Genomic DNA, 26950 nt, shown 5'->3' on the forward strand with positions numbered 1-26950 from the left:
ATGAGCTGCTACTTTTGCTATTTATTATCCGATATTCTTCGACAGGTTCGTCCGTTGTTTGTATTTACATTGAAAAAATCATTGAAATACAGAACTCGCATTGGTGTGGTTCTTCTAGTTACGAAACCTAGACGATGACGTCTGAAGACACCACAGACGCTAAAATTTGCAGAAAAAATTGTGCCTCAGCGAATGCAACTAAATTAATTCCTCTTGACATCGCATGTTATCAAACTGATCGCTAACTAATAACTGTCACTAACTAATACTTTCTTGCCATTTCCCTTCGGTTTACTTTATGACTTTTTCTGGTTTAAGACTCTCTGACTTGTTTTATCCAATATTATGGAGCATCTCGAGTGCATAAACAAAGAAATAAGTAATCTAAATATGTGGACAAAAGGGTACAAAGAGAAGAGATTCAACCTCTCGACAGCTGGATAGTAGCGCTAGGAATCAAGCTCCTTACTTGCGAGGATTAACTCCTGTTCTTACTTCCTCACTTTCACCGCTTTCGAGAACTTAAAGGCATTACCCCACGAATCTGAGGTGGTACGGATTTCAGGTGGAGTATTCGTATACGGCATATTCGATTATGGAGAGAGGGTGATTCCGTCTATTTCTTCCTAATTGCCGTAAAAAACGGCCCGGAAGATACGGCTTCGAGTGTTCCGGCGCGCTATTTTCTACAAGGAGTTCGATTGGACCGTGCCAGCCTTGTGCACGCACCGCATCTTGCGGGCCGTTTTTTACGGCAATTAGGAAGAAATGGACGGAATCACCCCTCTCTCCATGATCTACTATGCCGTATACGAATACTCCACCTTATTACCGAATCCGTACCATCTCAGATTCGTGGGGTGATGCCTTTAACTCCTTTTTCTTTTCGAGCCTCGGTAGGTTTACATTCGTGCATATTTGGGCGCCACGATTGCGGACTTGCGGACATTGAGTTGGCGAATTTCTTCAGTCCGGTTGTGATTTTGATCGATTACGTGGTATAAACATACTAGTGGGTGTGCATTATTCACTTCTTCTAATTCCCATTTAGTAGATACTGTTGTTAGTATCCATACAGTCGTTGAGGTCTCAAGTAACGCTAGTATTACCCTTCTTATCTCCTGTGGATAGTCTTGCTCAATATCAATCGTTGAGGTGCTCTTTCGGGTGCTCATATACTTTCTCCTCGTAGGTCTTCTCGTTTGCGCAGAATGAGCATGTTTCCTAAGTGTTTGCAACTTTTTCCTCATCGATAGCTCGGAGCTTAGGGGGGAAAATGTAGTTGGGAGCACTCAACCCAGCTCTTATTTCTGGAAGCTCTATCTTTTCATTTTTCGCTAAGTAACTTTAGCTTACAAGTCACAGATCCTCTAAGATTAATAGTTCTATGTTAGGGTCATGACTAATTTACTTAATTATTACCAGAAGTAAGTGAGCAGCTGAGTGCCACAACTACACTTTACCCGATCTTAGTTCTGATGTCGTATTACTAGAGATGCATTTTTTAAAGAATTTATTTCTGAATAAGCAGAAAGTGACCATTTTAGGGGATGCCGCTGCGGTTGGATGTGAAAAGAAAACTCTTGGCACGATCGGATCGTGTGAAATGTGTGGACCTACATCCGACAGAGCCATGGCTACTTGCTGCTCTCTACAATGGAAATGTTCATATTTGGAACTATGAGAACCAGCAGCTAGTAAAGTCGTTTGAGGTGAGCTTGTTTTTTTTTTGCTGAATACTTAGCTATTATTTTAAATTTCGTCATTTTCCATTTGACGCGATGTCCAGTACTCAGTAAACTTATCTTTGGGATTGTTTTTGGATGAGTTTCACCATATTTTTGAATCGTGGAAATCTTCAATAAAACTAGAGAAAATGACAAATAAAACAACAACAAGGGAGTAAGAAAATCTGGATGTATTACAATAGATGATCTATGGGTGATTTCTTGTGAGATGGAGCTAGTTCCAATTGACTCAAACTTAAACAGGCACACACGATATCCTGATTGTCTCAAGGGATAGCATAGACGAAATATTTTTTTTTGCTAAACCTGCTTCTGTGTTCACTGTGTATTCTGTTTATTAGTAATGTTTTATGCATACATGTTACCTGTTTTATACCACATCGCTTTCTATCTTTTTCATACTGCTATATCTGTTTGTAGGTTTGCTTCCTTGAATATCTCATCCACAACTTTAGGTGTGTGATCTGCCCGTACGTGCCGCCAAGTTTATTCCCCGAAAAAGCTGGGTTGTTACTGGATCAGACGACATGCATGTAAGAGTATTCAACTACAATACATTGGAAAGAGTCCACCAGTTTGAAGCTCACTCCGACTACCTCAGGTAAGGGTTCTCCTCTCTCACTTAGTGAAACTGCACACGATATCGATAGGTCAAGCAATAAAAATTAATGTGAGCTGTAGCTCATACTTCTACTTGATAGTAGGTAATCAGTAGTGCTCGACAACGTGATTCTTTTCGTTATTCTTTTTTTTTTTTAGTTGCAAATGTTATCACTAAATATGCTTTCAGATCTATTGTCGTTCATCCAACGCAGTCTTTTATAATCACTTCAAGTGACGATATGATGATCAAGCTCTGGGACTGGGATAACAAATGGCAGATGAAACAGAGCTTTGAAGGTAAGCTTATTATTTTGAGAACTACTGCTTATTGTTCTATATACTGTGGGTTCTAAGTTTTGAGAACCGTCACTTCTTAGTCTCTCTCACTCTAGTGAATTGTAATGACAGGTCATACTCACTACGTCATGCAAGTTGCCATCAATCCGAAGGATAACAATACTTTTGCTACGGCTTCGCTGGACAAGACTGTCAAAGTGCGTCTTTCTTATAATAGTATAGTGTTTTTTCTTTTTTGAAGATTTTTTCAGGAATTGTATATTACATTTTAAATTCTCTTTAGGTGTGGCAGTTTGGTAGTCAGCATCCTAACTTCACATTAGAAGGACATGACAAAGGAGTAAGTAATTTGTTTTCATTGCCGTTTTTGCGATTATCTAGTAAATCTAACTAGTTTTAATTGAGTAGGGGTGCGTGTATACCATATAAGATTAAGGGTTATCTCGTAGAAGGGTAATAATCATGTCATATTTCTGAAGTATAGGATGAAGTAAAATTGGAAAACGAGAAAAGTGTCAAACTTCTAAAGAGCAGAGTTCTTGGAAAAAGTATTGCTAGGATGCTGAATGGTGACTGTAAGATGTTGTTTGATAGCGTGGTGGAGTGTTGATGCCTTATCGATGTATTTCTTGAGCACTAAATTGCTCAAGCCCACATGCTGTAATGTTTAGGTAAATTGTGTGGACTACTATCACGGAGGCGATAAGCCATACCTGATCTCTGGTGCGGATGATCACCTTGTTAAAATTTGGGATTACCAAGTGAGTTTGGAGGAAATCCTCATTAAAAGGTCTTTTATTGATTCAGGGCATATCTACTTTTAGAACAAAACCTGTGTTCAAACTCTAGACGGTCATGCTCAAAATGTTTCGTCAGTTTGCTTCCATCCAGAGCTTCCTCTCATCATCACGGGTACTATTTGAATACGTTATTATTATTCGTTATTCGACACTGTTTTTCTTCAGGTAGTGAAGATTCCACTGTGCGCTTGTGGCACTCAAGTACCTACAGGTAGGTCTTTTCTTCGCTCACTTCAGCAGTGCACGTCATGTATTTTCCAACAATATCTTAGAGTGCTCATATGCGAAACACCTCTTTTAAGGCTTGAAACTACACTCAATTACGGCCTAGAACGTGTTTGGTGCATTCAAGCACAACGCGGCTCTAATACAGTCGCCATCGGTTACGACGAAGGTTCTGTAACTTTGAAGCTTGGAAGAGAAGAGCCAGCGGTGAATATTTAATTATTACCAAGTAAATTGCTCTTCTCCATCTTCAATATATGTTTAGGTGAGTATGGACCAGTCGGGCAAAATCTTGTGGGCACGACATTCGGAGATTCAGCAAGCTAACCTCAAGACACTCGACGTAGAAGCGTCTGAAGCGATTCAGGGTAACGTTGTTGGATCTACGTATATCTTCAAATCAGCAATTTATTGGTAAAAATTCAGATGGTGAGCGACTCCCTCTTTCTGTCAAGGATTTGGGAGCCTGTGAAATATATCCACAAACTCTTGCCCATTCCTCGAATGGACGTTTTGTGGTTGCGTGTGGTGACGGCGAATACATTGTGTACACAGCTATGGCCCTCCGTAATAAAGACTTTGGACAGGTTAGATTTCGTTTATTCGTTATCACATACTGGACCTGAAAATCGTCGGGAAGCACTAGATGGAATATCAGTTGCTGAGCATCATGAGAGAAGATATTTTTTCTGCCACGTTTGATTAAGAAGATTTTAGGGAATGACTCTATCGTTTTCCTTAAAATTGTGAAGATCTACATCTATATTTAAGCTTATGTTACATATCAATCAAAAGCAATTACTTCTGTAGTTATGTTCTGTTGGGAAAGATTGGTACTTCTGCTCTCTTTGAAGTTCGGCCTTTGATTGATTTGAGTCAATCAAAGGCCATTCGCGGGAAATATTTCGAACTCAGTGTATTGAAACTTCTTACATTTTTGACAAGATATTTGGGTTTCGTATTTTAAAATTGTATTATCCATGACAAAGTAGTTTTTCTGCAGAGTAGCTCGTTTAGAAAATTAAGTTGCTTCACGAAATTTGTTATTCCCATGAGGATTCAAAAAACCGTCATTTATGTATTGGATTCTGCTGAAATGAACGTAAGTGTTTTGCGTTCCAGGCTCTCGAATTTGTTTGGGCGACGGATCCTAACATGTTTGCGGTTCGTGAATCTGCAACGTCGGTGAAGATCAAGAAGAATTTCAAGGTATTGTTGTACTTGCTATTAGTGTGAAATGTGCATCAGAATTGGCTTTGCAGGACTTCAAACAAATTCGTGTCGATGTTGTAATGGAAGGTATTGATGGTGGGCCATTGCTTGCTGCAAGATCGGCCACCAGTTTATGTTTCTACGATTGGGAGACTGCGCAGATGGTGCGACGAATAGAAATCGCTGCGAAACACGTATATTGGAGCGATAACGGAGAAATGGTACTTCTATTGATTTGAGTAGCTAAAGATCTTATTTAAATGATGTCAACTTAAAATCAAGGTTGCTATCTGCGGTGATGACTCCTTCTATGTGCTCAAGTATAACCCAGATGCTTTTGTCAATGCGTCACCCGAAGAGATCACGGAAGACGGTGTTGAAGATACATTTGAAGTTATTGGTCAGTCATTTTCCCACTTGAAGCTGCATTAAAGTCTCTGAAGGAGACGTGAAGAGGAAGGTGGCTGTAAAATATGTTGCTTGCTTATGTGCAGAGTTCTATTCGTATCCGTTGCAGTTGAATCTGAATGTAATTAGGCAGAATTTCTAGTTATTAAGCTACCTAAACCATATGTGCGATAGAGAGAAGCCGGACCCTCTTCAGGTGAAGGGGGTTTAGCCCATGGGGTGCAGCTCAAGTGAAGGGGGTCCTTTCGCCAACCGTTCAAAAATGAAGGGAGTAATTTCAACAACCGTTTAAAAGTGAAGGAGGTCTTTTCCCCAACCGTTCAAAGGTGAAGAGAGTCAGCGCACCGGCTCCGACTATTGCATCTATGACCTAAACTAGTTGTTTTCTGAATCTGAAATTTCTGTGATTGCTGCAATAATGATGACACAATATTACTCTCCACAAATTGTCAGTGCTAACATTTATAGCAGTTCAGTTGAAATTCGGGACGAATACCCTCCTTTCTTTATTTAGATTATCTGATTATTCGGAAAAATCCTCTTCCATTTACCTAATTTTACCTACCTAATCTTGCGTAAACCAAACAAGATGCTAATCTGTTCCCATTTTTCACTTTCCTAGAATTTAACTCAGATTTGTTACGCCAAACTGTCTTTATCGCCTAAGCAAACGTTGCAGGAGAGCAAGCAGAAGGTGTAAAAACAGCCTTCTGGATCGGAGATTGTTTCGTTTTCACCACATCACTGAATAGATTGAACTATTATGTTGGAGGAGAGATTGTAACAATTGCTCATATGGACAGACCACTTTATCTGGTTAGTGTTATGCAGAAAATTCTGTGCCAAGATATTTGTTGCACAAATGTGGGTGTCTTTTAGCTTGGATATATGGCAAAGGAATCTCGTGTATATGCAGTTGACAAGGAGTTAAATGTTGTTTCTTATAAACTTTTGCTTTGTGTCCTGGAATACCAAACTGCCGTTATGAGAAGAGATTTTGAGACTGCTGACAAGGTTTCCTGCTTTGAAATTTGAATTTCTTGTCAGAAGGAAACATATTTTTCATCCCAAAACCATTTGTTATAGGTGCTGTCCACAATACCGAAGGAACAACGTACTCGAGTGGCTCATTTCCTGGAGAAGCAAGGTTTTAAAAGACAAGCTTTAGCTGTTTCACAGGATCCAGATCACAGGTAGAAACAGGCAGCTTCCCATCCAGAGAACCAATCGTACAACTCTTTGTAAGGGTTGCACGGGACTATGCAAACATGAATTAGTGCAACTTGTTTAATGCCACTAATATTCAGCGGATTCATTTTTTTTTTCTCAGTGTTTTGGGAAGTGATACCTTATAAGCTTTATTTTTATTTTTGAAATGAGGTTCTGAATTAGTGATAACTTTTGTTCAGCTTTGATTATTCAGATTTGACCTTGCACTTGCACTCGGAGACCTCAAAACTGCTTACGATTTGGCTTTACAAGGGGATAGTGAAGAAAAGTGGAAAATGCTCAGCCAGGTACGACCAACGTCCGAACACATCTGTTAAGAATATTTTACTTGATGAATTTTTCCGTATATTTTAAAGGCTGCGACATTGAAATCTGAACTGATGTTAGCTGGAGAATGTCTCGGACGTGCACGAGATTACGGAGGTTTGCTGCTTCTGGCCACATGTGCTGGTTCAGCTCCTCTTCTACACAAAGTTCGTTTCATTCTTATCAGTTTTTGTTTTGCTTTATTGTGACAAAATTCTTTCTGAAACTCAAACATTTTCCGAATAACTTAGGAGAGATTTTGTTCTTGTTTGAGAATTATTTCTTTTAATTCAGCTCGCCGCTGATTCTGCTACCAACGGGCATCACAATGTACATTTTACAACAAGTCTTTTGTTAGGAGATGTTGACGCATGCATTGAATCACTAATCGCGTATGGGCTTTTTCACGGCTTGCTGCAGTGTTATTGGACGCGTGCTAATAATGTTATTACAGAACTGATCGCATACCAGAAGCAGCGTTCTTTGCTCGCACCCACTGCCCTTCTCAACTGCAAAGGATTATGGGTTTGTGGAAGGAGAAGGCAAATCGTGTGCAAAAGAATACAACAAGAGTGAGTTCTTTTCATTAATGTGAAGTTGAAAACACTAACTCAACAATACTTTAATTTACGTTAACATTTAGAAAATTGGCGAATCTCTAGCGGATCCTGGTCGCTATGAGAATTTGTTCCCGGAATGGGCAACATCGCAGAGAGCCGAGTCCTACCTGCGCGAACTATCAAAACTTGCTGTTCCGGCTTCTGTCCGTGCTCCGACAAATGTACAACGAAATGTCACAGAAGAACTAGAAACTGCAATGAGTACTGGTGCGTGCTTTTTTTTCATAAGAAAAACACATTTTGTTCTTTTTATTCTCATTTGGTTTTGTTCTAGGCGCTGTTACGTTTGATGAATCAGGACATGCTCATCTACGTGGAGCTCCTCGGAAAACAACTCCTTCTATGAACTCAACTGAGCCCAAACTAAGTCCCACTCCAGCTGTCGCGGTAGCTGCAGGAGCAGCAGCTCCTGTACTCGCAGAAATTGCACGCGAACGCACGCCTTCTCCCCCTCGTATGAAGCCAACGCCGGAACCGGAACAAGAAAATGAAAATGGGAGACAGGTCACTAATTTTACGTTTTATAAAAGTATATTTTAGAACCTCCTGTAGAGAATTTCCAACAAATCTGCTTTCAGAAAACTCCAATAACCCAAGCACATTAGAAAAAAGGTTCTGTTTTTGAGCATAAAAATTTTGTGATTTTTAGGTGTCACGATTTTTTATGTGCTTCTTCACGATAGATTTTTTTAAAATTTTCCGATTTTCTGGAAAATTTAAATTTCTATTCCAGTAAATGGAGGAGTTACTTTCTGCTGCAGTATAGACTTCACCAGAACTGCTTATAAGTACAGACGTAACTTTTGTTAGCCAATCGAAAAGAGTCTTTTTTAAGCAAAATAATGTCTTGAATAATGGAAGATTTAATTCAAATTATAAATCAGTGAAAGACTATTGCCATCTTAAAAAAAGTGATTAATCCAGGCGAAAAAGATAAACGAGCAAACGCCTTTCAGCTTTCTGACGATGATAGTGATGGGCTTTCTCGAGAAGCAATAGCTGGTGCTGCTGCATCTACTGAACCAGATGTGGTAAGCGAACGACCTCGACCTGATGTTGTACCGCGCCATGGTGGACCAGATTTACTTACATCTGCTGCTCCACAGCGACCACCACAGCCTGAGGTAATTCTGAGAGTTGTGGGAGAGTTTATACAATCCATGTAATTCCATAAGTTTTCTTGAGTACACAAAGTTTATCTCAATGGATGGGATTGTGTCGTTCTTTCACCCAATTTCAAACACAATGTTGCATAAAGTTTTCGTTTTACTACAGGTGGTTGTGGATGCTGGAGAGGTACGGTGGTCAGATGATGATTTTGGAGATGTTGAAGATGGTGGTAATGACATCAATCTTGATGATCTGAATTTGGACGACGAGGACTGACTCGTGGTCGGTCGGGATTCACAGCAATAATGCTCCAGAGTGTGCAAGGCGAACAGTTGTAAGTGCACATTGTTTAATTGTTTCTTGTTATATTGTTGCATCTGCAAGAAATTGATCATTCTCCTTTTGAGTGCCCTTAGAACCGATGTTTTATATTTTTATTGTAAGCAACTTCATTCCGTGCTTGTCAGATTCCCGCTGTGAGGAGCATTTTGATTGTTCTTTTCTTTAGAGCTAATTTGCATGCGTTCCGACCGAACGTCGAAGTCCAAACTTCATTTATGTCTGCTCTTTTTTTTTGTAGGTGGTATCCAAATCATCAACAAAGTTTGGGGGGTGTTTGCCTATTTGTGATATGACTTTGGTTCTGAGATTACTGGTTATCTTAATATTTTCCCTGTAATGTTCCCCTGTTCTTCTCTCTCTACCTGCCTTTCTCTCAAGTAATTCCAATCGTTTAAATCGGCTTATTACTGTTGTAGCTAGAGTTAGTGTGAGCATCCACAACAAATTGTTAAATTGTCGTCTTTTGCTTTCTTATTCTAAATTATTCAAATGTGATTATATTTATTTTATCCATATAACAATGAATAATGAGTAACAGGGAATGTATTGAACAAGTCACTGCGTTGAGATGTCTTACAACCTAACACTTCCCGATTAGTTAGAATCCAGAATCGCGTCATCTATAAATTTGTAAACCATAATTCAAGCGCTGATGGCCAATCTGTTTACTATATACATGAAGTTCTGATCGAGGTATACGAGAAGTCACAAGTTAAACACTAGGCACATGACTCGACATATGATGATATCATAATCATCAAAGGATCTTATACCCATCTTTTAGGATGAACAACCAAGTAGAAGACAAATAGTCGCAGGGGTATTGAAAATTTTATTTCCTGAAGATGAAAAGATGGAATCTGGTGTCCGCGTATGCGTATACCTATTCCGTTTCAGCTGTTCCAAATGAGCATAGCATTTATTGAACGCATATTGCAATTTCTCAGAAAGTATAATCACAAAGTTGATTCGGTGAGTTTTTTCTAGGTCTTTTTTACCTTTTTACGAACTCGGCGTTTCAAGATGTAAGCATTGTTTTAGAAGAAATCCCGTCGTTGTTGTTAATTTATCATTCTCTTTGAATTTTTAAGCAACTGTAACATGTCAACAAACAAGCGTTTTCATCTCACAATTGATACATTTAGAGGTAGGAAGAGGAGGATAGCTACGAAGAGCCATGAATGTGCTGGTGAATCTTTGAGAATTTGTACAATACGTTTCCTTGAATGCGGTAGTTTTGAGCAGTATGTACATAAGGCCACTTCGTGGAGGCTGAGAGCTGACATAGCATCGATTGCGCCGCATCATACAGTGAGTTGGTTACGGCTATTCCGCTTAGGTCTGAACGTCGACGGAGACCGCACAGACCTCGACGAGTGTTCCGGAGCCGCCAACGTCTCATTTGTTGACGCGACGCCGTGCCGTCAGCTTTTTATATCCTCAGCTGTGCGTGGTTGCTAAACAAATCATTCTTTAGTTGTGTTGTTTACTTCTTGTTTTTCTTTTTCAAAGCGAATATTTCAACATGATTTCTAAAAAGGAGTCAATTACAAGTTGTCTAGAAGATTCTAGAGAGGCTAAGGTAGGAGACCCTCATGACGCAACTAACGAACACATCCAGACTGTCAGAGATCTACTTTCGGCAGAGAATCATTGAGTTTAAGGCAACATACCACGAATCTGAGGTGGTGCGGATTTCAGGTGGAGTATCTGTATACGTGATCGTAGATTATGGAGACGGGGTAGTTCCGCTCATCTCTCCCTGCATCACTGCAAACAGCCGCCTCCAGAATGCTGTTTTGTACGATACTGTCTATTGCAACGCTCCACCCCTTGCGCCGCCTCCGCCCTGCGATTCGTCGAAAATCAATTCGGACTGCCCCGATAGGCAGTAAAGGACGCTATGCGTGCAAGGGTGGCGCGCTGCAATAGAAGGCATCGTACGAAACAGCATTCAGGGGCCGGCTGCTTGCATTGATTCAGGAAGAGATGAGCGGAACCACCCCAGTCTCCATAATCTACGACCCTGCATACGGATACTCCACCTGAAATCTGTACCACCCCAGATTCGTGGTATGATGCTTTTACCTTGCAGTCGCACCGAAATCTCATCTACAACTGTGCGGGAGCAGTACACATCCTAATCGCTTCGGGATGGCGGCAGTTGTTTGTGAGCGATGGGAAGGAACACTCAGATGCATGTGTGAGCTGGATGTTGCTAGCCAGGGTTTGAGAAAGGAAGAAAATAGCTATTAATTCCACTTCACTAGCTTCTTTTCTCTTTTTCATGAGCCATCCTCTTTTCTATTCCGTAGACTGTCAGATTTGGATCTCCTAAGGAGACTATGCATAGTTCTACAAAGTTCTGTGGCTGCTTTTTTCCAAAACAATAGGAAGGAATGCTAGTTAGGCGCATTGCTGATCGGCTATGTTCTGATGTAAATGAATAATGTCTCCCTCTTCCTGTTATCGAAACCTTACCTCTTCATCGAAAAGAAGTCCAATCTTTAAGGCTAAATTTCGAGGAAAATGATCGAGAAATAGCAGCGTGTCCCGATGTGTGGAGGTGATTGTGTTCATAGTTAAGCGCACTCTGAAATGACCTTATTTTTACGTCTTCGGAGAGCAGCAATTCAGTTGCAATAAGAGTTTGTCTGATGTAGTTATTTTTCACGGGGAATGTTGAGACGTATATCTCTCTCAATCGTCTTTCTGGTTAAATGTTTCTCGTTGTAAGATTCCAGTGATATCGGACGATGGGGGACAGTAATGTCCTCGTGAGACAAGTAAGGCAGGTGATAATTTTGCAAATGTTACGACTGCTGCTAACCGGTCTATCGATAAAGGTCGAATCGTAAAAAGAAAAGTGGGAATAAAGTATGGTCTTAGAGTTTTAACACAAAGATTGCAACGAAATAGTGATAGTCCCTGCAAGAAAGTGTTCACATGTCCCATCATTGGAAATCCCTATGAGTTCTCAACCTGCAAGTAGCTCAGCTTCCTACTTGCTTCATAATTATTCAACATATTAATCCTATAAAACGGTACATCGTGGGAGCTACTTTCATTCATGATTTATTTTTGATTTAATCCTATTTCCATGTCCGTGAAATTTACGCATACGCGAGTAAACATGAAGAAGGACCTACAAGTTCACATATATCGAAAAATTTTGGAGGTATACCTCATATGTATTTATTACTCTATAAATAAAGTGCGTTGTCACGACAAAACTATTTCCTAGATAGTTTTCCATTATCGCCAATTTTTTTAAAGGGGAATCCGAAATGGATTCAGGTTTCGAAATAATGGAAATGATTTTCTGAACCTCGATATTCGATAGCTAAATTATTTTTGAGTTACGGGTAGTAAGGTTTTTATTAATCAGGTTTGTCAACGTCACAACACCTATTTAGTTATCAATTTGGTACTAAATAGTTTCGTTATTAAAAAATACATGAGACTTTCTTAAAACAAAAAATCCCAGTGTGCTTCTGATGCAGAAATCCTGCTGAAAAGCTGCTAAACACACGCAAAAATGCAATTTTTGGCGAAAAATCCTTTGGTTTGAAGGGGAAAAACAACCCAGCTAAGTAAGTACTTGAGTATGAACTCAATAATGACTTAAGAGGATGGAGAATGTACGGCTGTGGGAATGCCAAATTCGTGAACAAATTTGGCATTCACGTGCGTCTACTTTACATTACTTACGAACAGAGATTCTTGGGAGTGTTTGATGCAGATGAAAGCATACAAATTTGTTCAATTCTTCACTGTGGACCGTAAAATCCCCTTGTAATGCTGATTTTCTAAGTTCAATGAATCGATGAAGGCCAAAATGACAAGAATAATGGTAAGATTTGATAGGATTCATTTGAGGATCTCTCTTGTGTGATGGACTTTTACTCACCGTGCAAGCGGTCGTCTGCTAGCTCTTTTCTTAATGAATTCGTCCAGATACGCGGAAGTTTCCTCATAAAAATGTATGGTCCGTCGATGCTGAAACACTATGATGACAGGCGAAAACCGTACTGTTTAGTCGCTACTGTTTGCAGCTGCACATGGTACTTGTTAGTCGTATTTATTGGATTGTAATTTAAGTTTTTTTAAGTTTTTGAGTTTGATTTACTCGTTTGGATTTTTCCCTCTAATTAACAATTTTATTACAGCAAATCCAGTATAGTCAAAAATGATGCAAAGATGCCGCACAAATTCCATTTCAGGTTAGGTTATTTTATTTAGGATCAGGATCTTCGAGAAAACAAACACAACATGGGACACTATGATTTATCTAATAGCGAAACAAACTAAAACCTAAAAACAATTCCCCACACAAAACATGAATCCCATGAAAACCAGTAGACAAATAAAAAATTCTACCAAAAATACCATCCGAAATAGAAAAAATCTAGCTTCCCTGTTGCTATAATATGTTCTGTTTGAGAAACGTACGTTAATATTTGTGTTATTCATAGTGTCCATCACCACAGCGAAGTTTTCATCGTTACCACTTATTTTCGTGATATAGCGGTGCAACGCACATACTTGGACGTCCTGAAATCACATATAGAAAGGTGCTAATTTTCCCTACCTTAAACTTTTATTTCTGTTTTTTTTTGGTAACTTACTGCGCAAATTTCACAACAGTTCTAGGACGAACAGTATTTTTTATTGAATTTATTGGTACTCAACAATTTTCTACATCATAGTTAAGGTGAAAGCAGCCCGCTTCCAATACTGTGTTATGATATCTGTGGATGAGAATGTAGCCCTGAACACATATTTGTATTCAGCTACTGATACACCACGGTTTCATCCAAAAAGGAACATTTTTTTCATCTGCCCTTGCGAGTTTTGCTTAACTGAAAAAAGATCATTTTTCACAGTAGGATGCGGATCATTTTTACTAGGTAACTTCTGGATAACTTCATGAAGACACTTCGTTATTGCAAAAGAAAAGCCAGATCCATAAACTTCCGCTAATCTTCTCCCAGCAACTCCTAAGCAATATAAATTTGTCTTTTTTCCTGAGAAATTAGTAAGGAATGCTAATATAGTCAACTTCGGACGACGGATGTTCCTTACTTCAACTCTTTTGCTGATAAATTAGCCTAACTCACATGATGCGAGTGATTTATTTGAGATTGTTGAATGTTTTATAGTCGCTTCGTATTTCTTATAATGTTTTAAGCGAAGCGAAACGAGAAATGGTCGAATTTCCTCCTCATTAGAATGTCCTCGCTAGTGATTGCTTTCGAACTTAGAGACTTCCTGGTTCTCTGAATGGATTATGATGTCAATGTCACTCGTTCGATAGGTGAAACCAAGCCACAGTTAAGGACTACTTCAGAACATTCTAAATAGGGCTTTTGAAGGGTGATACGGTATTTCGACAAGAAACATCAGGATAGCCATTCCCAGATTAAAAAAGAACACTTTTATGACAACATTGTGAACTACGTATGTACAAGCATAGATTTCATGCAGGGTATGACGTGTTATGTTCCAAATCCTGGAAAGAACCTATGCAGTGTCTTGGAAGACTATTTTCTATATTCCTTAAGTAATAGAACGTGTCTGTCCATGTACGTATATGTCCGCACAGTTTCTTGACGCATACTCACATTGCTACCATTTTCTTCCACCCACGCGCCTTTTTTTGTTGTTGAAATGTTCGACTATCACAAACCATCGACGCATGGTGATCCCTGACGATGTCACTAAGTCGTATTTTCCGCATGTTATAGTAGTCGAAGTCAATGTCGTCGAACGACTCGTCATCTGTAATTTAGAGCAATTACAGGGTAAGCCATCAGAATCCACTCATTCATAAAGTTATGCAGTCAGGCATTTCATTGAATGTTTCGATACGATATAAATAAACGAGTTGTGCAATCGGCATGTACGACTTTATGTAAACTTTAATTGCCCTTAACAGTAATCTCTTGCGCTTTTCTAAAGCGAATATACAGTAACGACTTGAACACGTATTATTATAGAGAAAGAAGACGTTAAGAACTGCACATGATATCAGACGAGCTGACACTGACATTTCAATTAACGCTGACAAGCATAGACGAGACGTCTAAGCTTGTCAGCGTTAAATGAAATGTCAATTTAAACAGACACTAGCACCGACAAGGGTGTAATTCCCAGTAGACATGCTTTTAAGTTTATCATCCCACAAGTCTGAGGTGGTACGGATTTCAACGCCCGGAACGGCCCGGAAGATACGGCTTCAAGCGTTCCGGGGCGCTATTTCCCACAACGAGTTCTATTGGAGCGCGCCAGCCCTGTGCACGCGCGCATCTTCCGGGCCGTTTTTTACGGCAATTAGGAAGAAATGGACGGAATTATCCCCCCACCCCTCTCCATAATCTACTATGCCGTATACGAATACTCCACCTGAAATCCGTACCAGCTCAGATTCGTGGGGTGATGCCTTTAATGTATCTGCGATCGAAGTTAAATTGAAAAAAAAACCATGCATACATAACTGCACAACCAAATCCTCAGTTTCTGTTTTTTTGGTCCCTTCAAGTAACCTTGCTTCCATGCAGAGGGAGACTAGCGAAATTTTAAAAAGGTAAAAACTGAACTAGAATGTAATGTAGACCTCTTCTCGATTCCAGACCAGTTTGAGGCCCAATATTTTTTTTCCAAATAATTTGCGAAGATATCAGTTTTAGTCTACTAGACTCACATTCGAGGAATTCCCCTTTTTACATATTAATTTATTTTCAGTTTGATTTCGAAAATGTTTTTGCTTGCATTTTTGCTTGTTTTTTTCATTCCTTTGAAATAGCTAAAAGAAGCACACATATCTTGGGTTTAACAAATCACAGAGAAAGTCGAGAAACTTTGCGAAGAGGATTCTGTTGCAGGATTGCCTGTAAGCAGAGACGAAAAAAATTTCAGAGAAAACGAAACCGCTTCATCTAATGCGAAAAAATAGTGGTTTTTGAATTGGAGTGCATTGAAGTGCCAGTTATATATTATTAGTATTGAACCTGTTGCAAAAACAACGACTCGTGTGGGCGCTCGTTGCTCCGTAAATCCAAAATCGGAGAGGATTGAGGCGACTGTCGAGACGACGTTTGTTGCTGATTCCGGAACGCTTACTCGAACCATTCGTTTTGAGCTTGCGAAGTACTGGATGAATGGTCGCGAGCATATATGATGTTGTTGTATTCGTTTCTGGAAGACGATTAGATTGATTGTTTCTTGTATCATTGGAAGTTAAAAGAAGCGTATCGCGACTGTGTGATCCCCTCTCTCGAACGATGCAAATTATTACGTGATAAAAGGCGGGCAATCCATCCGCAGTCCAACTAATTCAACTCTAAGAAGCAGCAGAAGCTACCTCACCCACAAAATTGCAGGCGCGCTGCGGATTCCTATCATTCTCCTACCCGTAATAAGTTGCATCGTCAAGGACACCGGTGTAACCAAGATTGTTTCACACGCTTTTCTCTGGATTAGTGAGGATGAAGGATTGAGCGTGATTACGCTCATATTCATGAACTACGCACTCAACTCTATTTAATCTGCTGGATATTAATACATCGTCATTTTAGTGAAACGTTGTCCTTAAGCTATAAAGGGATGTAGCGTAGTTAGTAAGATGTGCCCCTGCGGCAGCATGCGTAATGGTTCGGAGAGCCCCTCGGCGAACCAAACGAACCGAGCCTTCCATATTTTTGTCTGGGATGATAAAAATACCGACTTGGAAGCAAGTCACTGTACAGGCTGAACATGCGCTTATAAGCTCCAAACGATCCTGAATTGAAGTCAAGTCCCCTTGAGATGCGTTTGCGGATTTCAAGAGGATTGATGAACGCCGTATACTTCATCCTTCATCTTTCACTTTAGCTAAATATGATCCGTGGATTTTCCATGATATTTTCGGGACTGTTTAGGCATTAAATAAAGCTGCTCGACACGATTTAGTCAGTCACTGACATTTGGAATTCTGAGAAGAATAACATAAGGAGATCTCGCCTGTGGTTCAGTGTATGCGTGGAGAGAGCAAAGCCCATGTATGTAGGAAGAGAAAATGTCAAGAAATTAATGAGAACTACTGTTGAGAATAAAATAGATGGATAAGGGCAATGTGAATTCCTGCGCAGCACTCAGTGAAGCCATGTGCCAACTTAACAAAATGGAGAGAGAATTTCTTCTGGTTTGGTCAACGAGCACAAAGTTAAGCCAGTCTTTGCAGTCGGAACTTGGGGATAATGTGCTGTCTTCGCAACCAACCAAAGCATACATAAAAGAATCCGAGCACAGATGATCAGATCACACTGTGAGATTAATCATAGACTAAAAAACATTAGGACGGATCCTAAATGATGCGAAGCAATCACGAAGAAGATCAACAACATGAGCTGATGTGTTTGCAAGAGCTGTAACAGCTCATTTCGTGAGCGCTTTGGGATTTTTTTTTCCTGTAGATGTAGAACAAACTTTATCTACGTCCTTCACGAAGTTTACAAGATTTCTGAATGACAAATGCGATGAAATGAAATGAATTGAAACGATACTACAATCCACATAATCGGCGAAGATGGGTCCTTGAAGCATCTAAACACCGTTGAGAAGAGAAAACATGTAAACAGAAAATCTTGTAGATATCATGAATGACGTAGATAAGGTTTGTTCTACATCCATAGGAAAAAAAATCCCAAAGCGTTTTGTGCACAGTTTTTGAACAATGCAGAGGAACAATGCTGATAATTTTTGTAGAATACATAAATATGTTGGTTAAGGCGAACTACGTTTCCTTATTTCGCACAACACTTCGGTTTTATTAGTTCCGCTCCTCAGCCACCCTCTCCGATTATTCTTCTATCTCACCATTTCCACAATTGATCTCCATAATCTTCTGACGCGAGATTGTTGCGATTGAAATTGTCGAGCACATCAAAATATTTTCGCAGGATTTGCTGAGAATCAGTTTAGCAACTGCGTCATTGCAACGGCTAAGTAGGAGTGGGCTGTTAAATCTACTCCCTGCTTATCTACCATCAGTGATTTCAACGAGGAAGCCACAACGATCTCAAGCTCCGTATAGAAAATATCTGTGTTATTCCTTGTTGGGCAGGTATAGATGAGTTAGCAGCTATTAGCATGGCAAGTACTTAGTAGTTGATCCATTTGTTTCTTGGATTAGGAAAAAACGCTTAAAAAACTAAAAGAGGACACTAATTTTAATTACTTGATTACCTATAACTAAACTGAATGAAATTCTTTCCACAGCCAGATAACTCCACATGAAAGTTTTGCTATATATCAGCATTGGAATTTAAAGAATAAAAAGGATAAAAAAGGATAAAGTAACTGGCGTATCAATCCACTTGGGATGCGCCAACACGTTTTACTGAAATTCGTAATCGTTGAGGTTTTGGAACCTGTGTTGGCCTACACAATGACTTGCGGGGGCCAGCCGATGATCAAGTCAGTGTTTTTATCCTCCCAGACAAGTCTGGTACCAATTTATCGACCCCTGAGGGATGAAAGGCTTGGTTTGCACTAGGGCGGTTTCGAACCCTAGACCGTGTGGCTACAACGGACCTCTAACCGACTGCGCCACACCCGCCCAATTTAAAGAATAATGTACAAAAATAAACATTTTATCAGCACCTACTTTCTGTTCCAGTTAGCTTATTTACAATTCAATCCGGAAATAACAAAGCAGCACTTCGTGAAAAGTTCTCTTTATATCTCTCACGTGAGAGTTGTTACCGATGTCTACAGAGGCGTCTCCACTTTGAAAGTCATCGCACACCTTCACCTCATTTTAATTTTTTTCCTTTCTTGAAAAAGACAGAAAGGTCAACAGATTATTGGGGACAAATCTTTAAAAACACCCGTACTTTAAACAACCCCAGAAATCCGAGAAAAACTAATGCATTTCCTTATTTATGAGAATTCATGGGTTGAGAACACTGAAACTATAGCAAGAACTTCTTTTTCACCTGCATTCCAACGTATCCGACTACGGGGCAACGTACTGCTTGGGTATGTTCCAGGATATCCCTTGGATGAACACTAACGAGCTTACAGTACTACTGCAACAAACCCGAACGATATTCGAGTGTATTAGAGATTTACTTGATGTTCGTGAGAATTATAGAAGAGAATGTAGCCTAAAATCGGCATTACCTCTGCGAGGAGGATAATTTGACTGAATTAGGTCAAACAGGCCTTTCATTATGCCGAAGTCGAAAAATCAGTATGAGTTTTATTTGTGAAGACCGACTTGATCTATCGGTTGACGCTCTTTACATACAGCTTTCCGATCCCTCGTTTGTGGACCTCGTACACATTATTTATTAGTAAAGAAGATCTGAATTGAAGTTGAACGCGCCGTGAAATCCCAAAAGCGTAGAACAAATAATCTTCTTTCCCTTATATGGCTTCTAGAAGAAAAATGTGACGTTCGGAAGTTTTACTCTCAAAGGCTGGCACAGAAGATCCATATTCGTACGTTATTACAGCGTCCTATGGGAATATGAAAATCGTATTCGACACTAGGATTCGAATTATTTGATTAATTTATAGACAAAAATAAAATAAATAATGGACACTTTTTGTGAGGATTATTGCCAAAAATAAAAAAAAGAGAAAGAAGATCCCAAAATAGAGCTCTGGCAATACATAAGTTCCCATATAAAACTCATCAGTAGGTTCGAGTTAGGAAAAGTTATGGAAAGGTAGCGCAATAAGTTGAATCTGCCAAGAAAAAAGGAAATAAGGAAAGAACCTGTCGATTTAGATTCAGGATAACAGAATAACTGTTTAGAACGCATCAACATATACAAAGAACCACCAACGAATTCACCTCTAATTTTCCTCTGTCGGCGGTGTCGATATCCTTGCCATATTGATTGTTTTGGCTCCCTTTCTTATTTGAATCTTTATGATCTTTCGAAACGTTTCCATTTCGATCGAGAAGAGCAACCTCATCGCACACGTCCAACTCCAGTGCGAACATAACAGGATACTGAATATTGAGGATTTTTTTTTCGTTTTTTTTTTCAATCACAGTCGATCCTTTCACTTACTCTTCTCTCGAAATTCTCCAAACACCTCTCGTGATTCGAATCGACGAAGCTATCCGCCCTTGAAATCGAACTTAACGTTGGAACAATATCTGAAGATGTGGAAATTTGATGTATCAATTGAAAAAAAAGCGACTAAAAGTTCCTGGACGTCGATTTGAAAGAAAATCCTGAGAACTTTAAGAATGAGTACTGACCTACAACAAAACGTTGATGCGGCGACGTACCCAGTTTAGCACTAATCATAGAGAATATCCAGTCAACTGACAGTGTACCCGTGTCATTCTAAAAAATTAGATGTGCAGTAAAAATCCACGTGTGTACATTACATTGTAGTGCATTAAATTTACATCTACAACATTAAATTATACTATAATATTACATTGTACTTTTCTATATTACTCATTTATACTGCAACAGTATTGCAGCTGCTTAGAGTTAACTTCTGCCGTTTTGCGATTCCTACCAAATGTTGCGTAGGAGAAGTTACGTCCCTTTATAATCAAGTTAGGAAAAGGTAAGAAAAGGTAGAGAAATTTGTTGAATCTATTAGGAAAAAAGGAATCAATCAAGAGCAAGAGATCAATTCCAGTTTGTTTCTCGAACAGATAATAGTCTGCGTAGGATTTCACACTCACTCAAAGGCACTATCACGAATCTGAGGTGGTGCGGATTTCATGTGGAGTATTTGCACACGGGATAGCAGATTATGAAGAGGAGGTGTTCCGTCCATTTCTTCCTAACCGCCGTAAAAAACGGCCCGGAAGATGCGCGCCTGCACAAGGCTGGCGGGCTCCAATCGAACTCGTTGTAGAAAGTAGCGCGCCAGGACGCTTGAAGCCGTATCTTCCGGGCCGTTTTCTACGGCAATTAGGAAGAAATGGACGGAATCACCCTTCTCTCAATAATCTTCGATCCCGTGTACGAATACTCCACAGGAAATCCGTACCACCTCAGATTCGTGGAGTGATGCCTTAACAGGCAGCGTATCACGATTTTGACGTGGTGCGGAACCCACAGCAGAAACAGTGAGTTCGAGTAGAAGACTCCAGAAACGAGAGTGATGAGGGGTACCACTCTGGGTTCCTCAATCTACTCCCCGAACCCGGTGCTATGGATTCCACGACAAGTCAAAACAGTAATATGCTACCTTTAAATGAGTGAATACGCCATGCTATATCATAAATCAAAACTTTTCGCACAGAGAGTAACTTTCAGCGTTGTGAAATGCTACTCAGTGACGTTACGCGTGTCGCTGCTAGAAGTATGGATTGCACAACTTTAAGCTCGCTTCTGCGCCTTTTCCTTTGTTTCCTTTATTTGGGAAGCAGTGGTTGTCGAACAGCAAGCATCTCATGTAGGAATATATTAGATCTTCCAGCGATTCGGATGAAGTAACATAAAAAAACAGTGAACATGCACGAATAAGGAACAAAGAGCATTGAAAAATGCGACAAACTAGTCGTAGGGAAAAAAAGACCAAAATCTTGCTCAGAACAAAGTTCATTGGAAAGAATAATCACTCGGATTTTTTGGTTTACAAACAAAACTGACGATTAATGCGATTCAATAAGAAAAGAAGCGACAGTCAGTGTCGCTCCGGCTTACGACGTGACGCGACGAAAAGCATGCACACACCACCTCATTTCGTTTACTGCAAGGAATTCGCACCAACTCGCTCCGTCTTCTCGTTTCGCTCTCCAAAAGTATGTGCATAGAGCGAGGTGGTATGGCGCGAAAGAAAAAAAAAATTTGAAGAAGATCTAGTATGCCTAATAATGCAACATTCTTTGCAGATCAACTTTTTATTCGGGAATCTTTATTTTTTTCTGGAGAATTTGAAAGTTTCCAAAGAGGTGAAGAGGCGAACATTTTACTCTTTTTGTAGGGGTAATAATATTTCTATAGGTAGGATAAAAGCGATGGAGGGAATATACAAAGAGGTTAAGCAGGGCATATTAATAACGTCAAAACAATGTGCTCAGTACGCTTAGATGGTCTGCGTCAGAATTCAGGTTCAGATTCAGCTGTTAAGACTGTGAATTGTGAAGTGGCTCTTTTTAACATTTTTATCTTTTAACTAATCAATAATTCACTTTTCAATAACTCTTTATTTTTTCTCTACATATACTATACTGTACCATACTCTACCTATACTATGCTATATGCTATACTACTACTACTATTACTACTACTATTACTACTACTATATACTTTCAAGTTGTTAGTAATGAAAACAAATTATGCTACGTGAACCTATTGCCACCGTGGTTAAGATATTTACTATTAGGGTACAAGTAGTAAATCGAAGTGAATGCAGTTTTTTTTTTAAAGAACGGACCTTGAGCATCTTTTGAATTTCAGCAGTAGTCTCCACAGTATTGGCGAGCTTACTCGGCAAATAACTAAAAATGATATCTTCGACGTTTATGGAGACGAATCCAAATCGATGAATTAACTCCTCGATCACTAGGCCTTTTTGCGATCCTGGGCCACCTGGAATATCACATAATTCATCAGTCTGTGCGACGATACGGTTCTTAAAATTTTCGCATGAAGTCTCATGAAATCTTCCATTTATAGCCGAGCGGATTGAAGGATTTCCTGAGACTCATCTATTTATATATTTTACGTAATGTGTTGATTACTTCACCGAAAACTAATTTAGTTTCATTCCTACGAAGGGCTCGCCCTGAAGAATTCCATCTTGGAGTTAGTGGGTTTCTTTGCTGAGAAATAAAGTGTAAAAAATAATGAGAGTTTGTAAAATAAGAATTAATTGCATACATATAGGCGAGCTAGGTCATCAAAATTACCATTTTACCGATTGAGATCGAATCTAGAAATAGGAGATTAATTAAGTAGCAGGGAGCTATTTTTAGTTGATCATAAACCTACGTATCATACAGAAGCAGACACCATACCGTAACACACGATTTTCGCGCATATCCCTTATTTTTTTGCTCAATGTTGACTCCTGCGGCAATTATCAGAAGAGTGTCTTTTGCAAATCATGTTAACCGTCTGCACTCGATTCGTGGGAAGTTTGCATACTTTTTTCTTCTAACGAGAAGCAGGAAATAAGTAACGAGGTAATGAGGTGCATTAAATTTCCAGCAGCCCAGCAGCGAATGTGAGCAACTTTTATAGTTTATGATCACGAAATGATACAAGAGCACGTTAAAATAATGTGAGAATGTCCGCGCCGCTTCCTTGCCCTTTCTCCATCATTCATGGTAAGTTCATAACAAAACAATAAAAATCCATCAATCATCAAAATGCTATAGTAGTTCCCATTATTTATGGCCTCGGGTGGCTTCCTCGAGCTGAGAGGTGTGAAACAGGGCAGAAAAGATGTGGCCAGAGACGCAGAGGTGTACAAGATTCCTGGCGCCCACCAAAACAACTCTCGGATGTTTGCTTTACGGAGGTCTACGACGAAGTTTGAAGGAAATCTCCAAAAGTATCATCTTCTAGAACTCCACAGAACGTAAATTGAATTAAAATCAAATTAATTTAATTCCATTACGAAAACCACTACGACACACAGAACAAAAATAGTTTGAAATAATATTTTCCCTTTATTAACTTATTTATTTTACCGGTAGAATCTTTTCTGGAAGTTTCCATGCATAGTATATATAGAAAATTTCAAAGTATGTAGAGTACGATGCAGTTTCGATAGTTTTTTTTTTTTTGAAAATCATTTGTCATAAATTGGCAGTGTGAGTCCAGAAATTCAAGGTAGATGTGATGAAATTAGATGGGTAATTTACGTGTTATTGAATATTTCAACAGTCCCAATATCAGGAATTATAACTTCAAAAGAGAAGATTTTGACTCCTGCAAATCCCGAATTTGTAGTAATAAATTAAAAGTCGAAGATGGCTTCAGCATTTAATAATGCAGCTCTTCACCTTAATGATAATGATAAAATATCGAGCGGAATAGTTCTAACGATCCATGACTCGAGTCTTTACACTATCACATGTACTGTTACCGTTAAAGTTTTTTTTTTTTTTAAACAGAACTGGTAGTTCCGGTATCAACTTTTGCTGAGTTGGTTTTCCTTGACCACATGGATCAAATGCGAAAACGTCAGCGTAAGGACGTTCGATTATGTGGTTATAAATTTGACAAGTGTTGAGTGTTCAAACAGATTTCCCACTGCTACTTTCAATCCACGCGGTTAGATGTTACTTAAAGGCATCTCTCCACGAGTCTGAGCTGGCGTAGGTCGGATTTCAGGTGGAGTATTCTTATACTGGATAGTAGATTATGGAGAGGGGGTGACCCGCTCCATTTCTTCCTAATTGCCATAAAAAACAGCCCAGAAGATACAGCTTCGGGCGTTCTGGCGCACTATTTTCTACAAGGTGTTCCACTGGAGCGCGCCAGCCTTGTGCGGCGCCGCATCTTCCGGGCCGTTTTTTGCTGCAATTAGGAAGAAATGGACGGAATCACCCCCCTCTCCATATTATCCCGTATAAGAATACTCCACCTCAAATCCGTACCACCTCAGGTTCGTGGGATGATGCCTTTAACTTGGCATAAACATAAGTAAATTATAATTAGAGTACGTTAAATCGTGTAATGCTACGTTAAACACTAACGCATTGCACTTCCATATATACTCACTGACTATCATATAAATATTTTACACATGCAGTAAGTTTTTCTTTTCACCTTTATGTGTGTAGGAGGAAATTGAAGCAACAAAATCGTAGAAAATTCATGCACGAGGCAAAAACGCTGCGATCACCTTCGTCTACGTGAAATTTCCGAGTTTTATAACATTTTTATAACAGCAAGGATTTCTTAGTACATTGCTCTTACTTAAATAGTGTACTGAAGTTTATGTTTCCTATCCTTGAATGATAACTGGAGCTAGAAAGTATAAATTAAGGCTTGCAGAAAGGGTAGAAGTTAAAATGTAATGGAAGCATAAAAATTGAAAAATTCTGGGAATTTCGCTGGAATATATTAGATCTGAACAGAAGATAACTCTTCCACATTATAACTGAGGAATAAAATTCCAACGAAGAGAACTTATCCAGATTTTCCATAACATTTCATTACATGTGAAAATAGTGAAACTGTGCTCAGCAAAGTACTGTCGAAAAAGCCAAAAAATATTTTGTTTTTAATTGTTTGTATTAATTCATTCTTACCAAAAATAAATATGATGTGATGTTGAAAATCATCTCCTCTTCTCACACCATTACCGATATTCACTGCCAACGGTGGTGGAGCGGCAAAACGCTCGTCCAAATTTTGAGCGGACTCCTGAGGGCCGGATGGCGCACATCCCATCGCAGGATAATGGCCCTATTCTGAAAGGTGGACATTGCAATTTTAGCCATCCAGAAATCATTGCAGAACATAATTCGAGTAGTCGAGTAATATCGAGGATAAACGTGTGAACGTCTTAGAATGAGACGAATGTTTTGAGAGGAGCAAAGTTGCACTTTCCCTTAGCTACACCTTTCGTCGGGCCGAGAGATATCCATTAGCCAATCCGTGAAACGTGTAATAACTTTGGCATACATTAAACGGTGAAATGTGAGTGCTTTCGCTTAAGAAAATATGACGTAATCGTAGGAATTCAACGAAACTCTTGATGTGCTATGAAAAAACATAGACATAGACAAATATTGAAAGTATATTTTATGTATTATTGTAAATGTATAAAGTATTTTAAAAACATTAGTGGTTAAATTAAAAGGTATCCATCAAAGTTCAAAGATTTCAATTTAACAGTAAATAATAACGTTATGATGTTAGCGATTCGAATTAAAAAGCATGTAATTGGTAGTGAGGGGGGGGGGAGTTCAAGAATATACAGTAACTTTAGCAGACGTCTTTAGATGTCAAATTCACGTGAACGCATTGTGAAGAATTAGGATCGGCGATGTGCAGCAAGAAAAAAATTCTGCTTAAACAAATCCCTCATAGGGCGTGGCCTTTTCATAATTCTCAGACGTGTGACGTTGAGATCAAGGAGTCCCCGCTAACGTCGCTTAATTAAATCCCTTTATGTTTGGCTCTATGTCTTTGTATTTCCACACAGACCACCATCGTGTTCAGGATGAGCGACGTTGAGCACGAGGGATCCTTCTTCTTTCCGTTAGCGATTCTTTTCGACACCTATGTATGCTAAATAGAGCGCGTGGAGGAGATGAAGTCGCAGAGAATAAATTAAAATTTAAAGCTTAGACGTCTAAATACAGATGCAAACATAATTAATCGTCGTTCTACATATGCAGAAGCAAACTATATGAGGTGGAGGTAAAAATTGACGTTTATGTCAGCTTTGCATGGAGGAAAACATAATACAATAAGAGACAAATGATGTTGATTGCATCCATGATATTTTTCTTTTCTTCTTTTTCTGAGAAGCCAATCAGGATTAAAATTGCAGAACCTCAACTTGTGGTCGACTTTTGTTGATAATTTTCTGTAAATTAGAGCCATGACATCGGTAGAAATTGCTGTTCAAATTGCTCCTTTCAGAAGGTAAGAGTGGCAGTTATGCTGAGAACAAAGAAAGGAGTGCAACGTTCCGAAAGAATAATGAAAGAATAATGAAGCTAGATACATATGGATGTATAATAATGTTATTATATTATGTTATTTAATTGTATGTAGAGGTTAGTATAAATTTCTGTTGTATTATATACGCCTGACTACTTTCTCGAGTCAAAAAAAAAGAATAAAAAGTGAATAGATATTTTCGAAGAAATAGATAAAAACCAAAAAAGCTGCTGGTAGCAAAGCTTCCATAGCCTACAATGATGTATCCAAAAGAAAAATTAATGGACACTGTTGCTACTGTTCGATAGTCGAAAACGCGAAATCAGAGCAATTACCGCGAGGAAAACTAGTAACCGAACCGTTACACGTGCGGTGAATGGCGAAAAAAAGTCAAATCACATCCATATGACCCATGAAGCATCCATGAACATCATAGGAAGAACAATACAACA

The 26950-nt window shown here is 39.2% G+C and overlaps 3 protein-coding genes across 5 annotated transcripts; 2 read left to right on the top strand and 1 right to left on the bottom strand.

Moving 5' to 3' along the window:
- On the top strand, positions 1–8835 carry RB195_000858 (uncharacterized protein; the record flags this gene model as incomplete). Of its 2 annotated transcripts, XM_064197395.1 has the most annotated exons (26): positions 1–45; positions 1548–1712; positions 2204–2349; positions 2539–2648; positions 2760–2845; positions 2932–2988; positions 3320–3409; positions 3473–3560; positions 3614–3659; positions 3751–3880; positions 3939–4041; positions 4100–4260; positions 4796–4882; positions 4936–5106; positions 5168–5285; positions 5973–6109; positions 6173–6307; positions 6380–6486; positions 6717–6810; positions 6880–6996; positions 7124–7221; positions 7284–7401; positions 7473–7656; positions 7724–7953; positions 8406–8573; positions 8725–8835. In XM_064197395.1, the coding sequence occupies 26 exons, from the start codon at positions 1–3 to the stop codon at positions 8833–8835; spliced, it is 3102 nt and encodes a 1033-aa protein (XP_064053275.1). The 2 variants fall into 2 exon arrangements, with proteins under 2 accessions (XP_064053275.1, XP_064053276.1); XM_064197394.1 differs by lacking the exon at positions 1–45 and having other exon boundaries at positions 1551–1712.
- Positions 8836–8864: 29 nt separating this feature from the next.
- RB195_000859 (uncharacterized protein) lies at positions 8865–10362 on the top strand (the record flags this gene model as incomplete). Its single annotated transcript, XM_064197396.1, has 3 exons — positions 8865–8893; positions 9068–9135; positions 10241–10362. The coding sequence occupies 3 exons, from the start codon at positions 8865–8867 to the stop codon at positions 10360–10362; spliced, it is 219 nt and encodes a 72-aa protein (XP_064053277.1).
- RB195_000860 (uncharacterized protein) lies at positions 9408–25277 on the bottom strand (the record flags this gene model as incomplete). 2 transcript variants are annotated; one of them, XM_064197398.1, is made up of 10 exons in its annotated part: positions 11368–11494; positions 12812–12900; positions 13354–13455; positions 14591–14682; positions 15912–16098; positions 19745–19906; positions 19968–20056; positions 20162–20249; positions 22306–22460; positions 25136–25277. In XM_064197398.1, the coding sequence occupies 10 exons, from the start codon at positions 25275–25277 to the stop codon at positions 11368–11370; spliced, it is 1233 nt and encodes a 410-aa protein (XP_064053279.1). The 2 variants fall into 2 exon arrangements, with proteins under 2 accessions (XP_064053278.1, XP_064053279.1); XM_064197397.1 differs by lacking the exons at positions 11368–11494; positions 12812–12900; positions 13354–13455 and adding an exon at positions 9408–9521.
- Between the last annotated feature and the right edge of the window lie 1673 nt (positions 25278–26950).

Source organism: Necator americanus, chromosome IV (genome assembly GCF_031761385.1).
Source record: "Necator americanus strain Aroian chromosome IV, whole genome shotgun sequence".
Classification (NCBI taxonomy): Eukaryota; Metazoa; Nematoda; class Chromadorea; order Rhabditida; family Ancylostomatidae; genus Necator; species Necator americanus.